The 3,516-nt window shown below is 37.3% G+C and overlaps 1 protein-coding gene across 1 annotated transcript; it reads left to right on the forward strand.

Moving 5' to 3' along the window:
* The first annotated feature begins 2,212 nt into the window (after positions 1–2,212).
* On the forward strand, positions 2,213–3,305 carry LOC103308953 (protein ALP1-like). The gene is made up of 2 exons (XM_008183309.1): positions 2,213–2,220; positions 2,372–3,305. Exons 1-2 carry the CDS (start codon positions 2,213–2,215, stop codon positions 3,303–3,305), a joined length of 942 nt encoding a protein of 313 aa, XP_008181531.1.
* The last annotated feature ends 211 nt before the right edge of the window (positions 3,306–3,516 follow it).

A 3,516-nucleotide genomic window follows, 5' to 3' on the forward strand; every position in this document is an offset into this window, starting at 1 on the left:
TCTCTTATATTATAAAACACGGTTAGTCGCCGTTTTTTTTTTTCCGACAGGCGCGACGCAGCAAATAGGGAACCGCCAATGAAAAAATTCCGTCGCCGCGGCCGCGTTATCGCCGATTTTCTTATCATTCCGCAGATTTTTGAGATTTTCGAAAATTTCCCCTTTTCACACGATTTCGACGACTTTCGAGGCTTTTTCGTCACCTTTTATTGTCGATTCGCGTAGCTCGCGATCTCTCGAAGCCGCCGGTGTGCGGTTTATATTCGTGCGCCGTCCGTAACGGTCGCAATGTCGATCGCAAAATACGCTCCCGGCCGGAGTTTTTTGCCGATTTTTTTCGTTTTCTCCGACCGGTTCGTCTTTCCGCACGCCGAGCGTGCCCGAATCGTGTAGCCGACGTCTTTTCGAAGCCGTCTATATGCGCTTTTCCTTCGAAATCGGTTCGTTCGCCTCGCAATCGCGTTTCGAAATGACGCCGGCGACCGACCGACCGTAAGGCCGAGCGCACACGGCGCAACTGTTTTGGGACAAAAGTTGCAAATCAGTTGAGTTTACAACCAGTTTGAAACCATTTCGAAACTGGTGTCCGCACACGGACATGACTGATTTTAGATCAGTTGGTGTTAATCTATTCGAGCAGTGCCGTTGATTTTTCGGTTTTTTGCTATGTCGAATTCAGATTCAGATGAAGAAGACATCATTGATTATTATCAATACCGCAAGCTACGAAGAATACAGAGAGAACATTGGGTACATCCATACATAAAAGAAAATGCAAACTTAAGGCTATTTGTAGCAGCACAAGAACTATCTCAGACGGATAGAAAATTTATTGCTTTCTACAGAATGTCGAAAGAAACTTATCAGGAATTAGCAAGGATGGTTGGCCCTTTCTTGGAGAAAATGAACACAAATATGAGGGAATGTGTGCCTGCTGGTGAACGAATATTGATCACATTGCGGTAAGTTCATTTTTAATTTTATTCTACAAAATATTTCAAATTATAAGATATAAAAAAAATAAGTAATCAAATCAGTTTTATTTAAATATACAATTAATATACAATATAAAAAAATATATTAATGTACAATTAGAATAAAAAATGTAAAAAGAAATAAAAAATGTAAACCTTTTATCGAATCATCGTAATAATATACAATCTGTTGTTAGAGAAACAATTTTTTTTTAAATACAATTTATATATTGTCTGAATTATGTAGACTCTGTGAAAAATCATTGTAAAAATCTGTTGTTTGTGACATGTGAGACATTTGAGAGGAATCAGACACCGATGGGATCATTGTTTGGAAAGTTGATACCTGTGGCTGGTACTGCAGTGGAGTTGATATATCGTCAATAATGTTAAAAACTCGTCGTTTGAATAATTTGATTTGGGAATCACTTAGATCTTCCAATTCTGGTATTAGACTGAGTAGAAACATTTTGATACCTTGTTGTCTATCAATTTTTTGAGAGCTATTCTCTGCTTCATTTATCTGCAACCTTGCTCGCTTGGCATTAAAATATTCAGCTACAGAATGATCTGCGTCTGCTGCTGATGTTTTTTTTTTCAAAGTAAATTTTTTCCTGGCTTGAGTGGACGATGATAACTGTACCGGTGAATCAATTGTTTGTTGAGATGGTGTTAAATTCTCGGTTGAATTACTAAGTTGACACGGTGACATTACTGGAGAGTCAGGGAATGATGTTTGTGTAGGTACAAATGCTTGCGACAAATCCATTTGGGATGCACTATCCTCAAATATTTCTGTGTTTTCTACAACTTCACCAGCTGAGGCGAGAGGTACTGGTGGCAAATTTCCGGTTGATGGAGGAGCGGATGTTTTTATAAATGGCAAACAAAAATGCATGGCGTTTTCCAAATAGTATGCCTTTTTTTTTGCTCCAGCTCCACTTGGTGGCGGTTTCATTTTACGCATAAAAACTGTACGTAGATTTCGCCACTTCTCTTTGCATTCAGCAGCTGAAATAAAAAAAAAATCGGAAACTCACTCTGCTGTACAGTTGGGGTGAAGTGGACCCCGGTCATAGAATAGGTCACTATAATATATAATATAACCTATACTGTATAACCTAACCTTACGCGTGAATTTTTAAATTTTTTTTATCGTACAAATTTAAAATTTAGACTCGTAAAAATGTTTGGTTTTAGTTTTAGTTTTAACTTCCTAATCTTTCAAAAGTTATACCATGTATAGGTGATGCCAAATATAATTTTCCATATGGCCTACGATATAATATATATAATATTATATATTATATATTATATATTATATATGCAGGAAAATAAATAAATATTTATCATCGATAAAGTTGTAGAACCTTGTATTTAAATTCGTATTATTACAGGTATTTGGCTACTGGTGGAACATTTGTTGCGCTTTCGTTATATTTTGCCAGAGGTGAAAGCACAGTGAGAAAGATTATCAGGGAAACTACAGAGATCATCTGGAATGTACTGAAAGATATTCATATGCCTGTACCAACACAAGATCAATTTAAACACATTGCTGATCGTTTTGAGCTACTATGGAACCTTCCCAATTGCATTGGTGCCTTGGACGGGAAGCACATTCGAATTGAGAAATGTCCACACACAGGTTCTGAAAATTTTAATTATAAGCATTTTCACTCTACAGTACTTATGGCATGCTGTGACGCAGATGGCCTTTTCACCATCATTGAGCCGGGTTTTGCTGGACGTAACAGTGACGGAGGAATTTTTAAAGCATGTGCAATGAACTACTGGATGACCCATGGGGGTTTTAATATCCCCTCACCCTCCTCATTACGACATGATGAAAGTAACACTCCATTTCCTTACTACTTTGTCGGAGATGAAGCGTTTCCACTGTCTCGAAACTTATTGAGACCCTATTCAAGTAGAACCCTCGATAATACAAAGAGAATATTTAATTATAGATTGAGCCGTGGAAGAAAATCTATTGAATGTGTGTTTGGTATGGCAGCAGAAAAGTTTGCGGTGTTGAATGGGCCCATACGATGTCGTGATCCAACAACAGTGAATGATATAATAAAATCTGCCTGCATCCTTCACAATTTCGTACGGAAACGAGAAGGAATTGAGTACAGACCCCACGACACAGCACAAATGAACGAGACCGCGGAAGTACCGACCAACATACGAGTACGAGATATATCTATACACGAGGGTTCTTCAGCGACTACTTTGAGGAATTATTTGGCAAACTATTTCCTTTCTCCTCGTGCAAGTCTCCCCTGGCAGTGGAAATTCGCAGTACCGGAAGGGAATACAGAATAATTTTACAGTTATGACTTAATGTTTTAAAACGTTAACATAATATTATGATTAAATGCGGGTATTTCACCAACATAAAAAATTATTATAAATCATTCATTTTTAATTATCTAATCGTATCATCTACCTACTCTACATTTTTTTTTTTTTTTTTTTTTTTAAATATATATATCGACGGTTCCAAGCCAAAACGGCGTAAACGACAGTTTTTACA

The sequence above is a fragment of the Acyrthosiphon pisum genome, unplaced genomic scaffold (genome assembly GCF_005508785.2).
Source record: "Acyrthosiphon pisum isolate AL4f unplaced genomic scaffold, pea_aphid_22Mar2018_4r6ur Scaffold_21947;HRSCAF=25368, whole genome shotgun sequence".
In the NCBI taxonomy this organism is placed as follows: Eukaryota; Metazoa; Arthropoda; class Insecta; order Hemiptera; family Aphididae; genus Acyrthosiphon; species Acyrthosiphon pisum.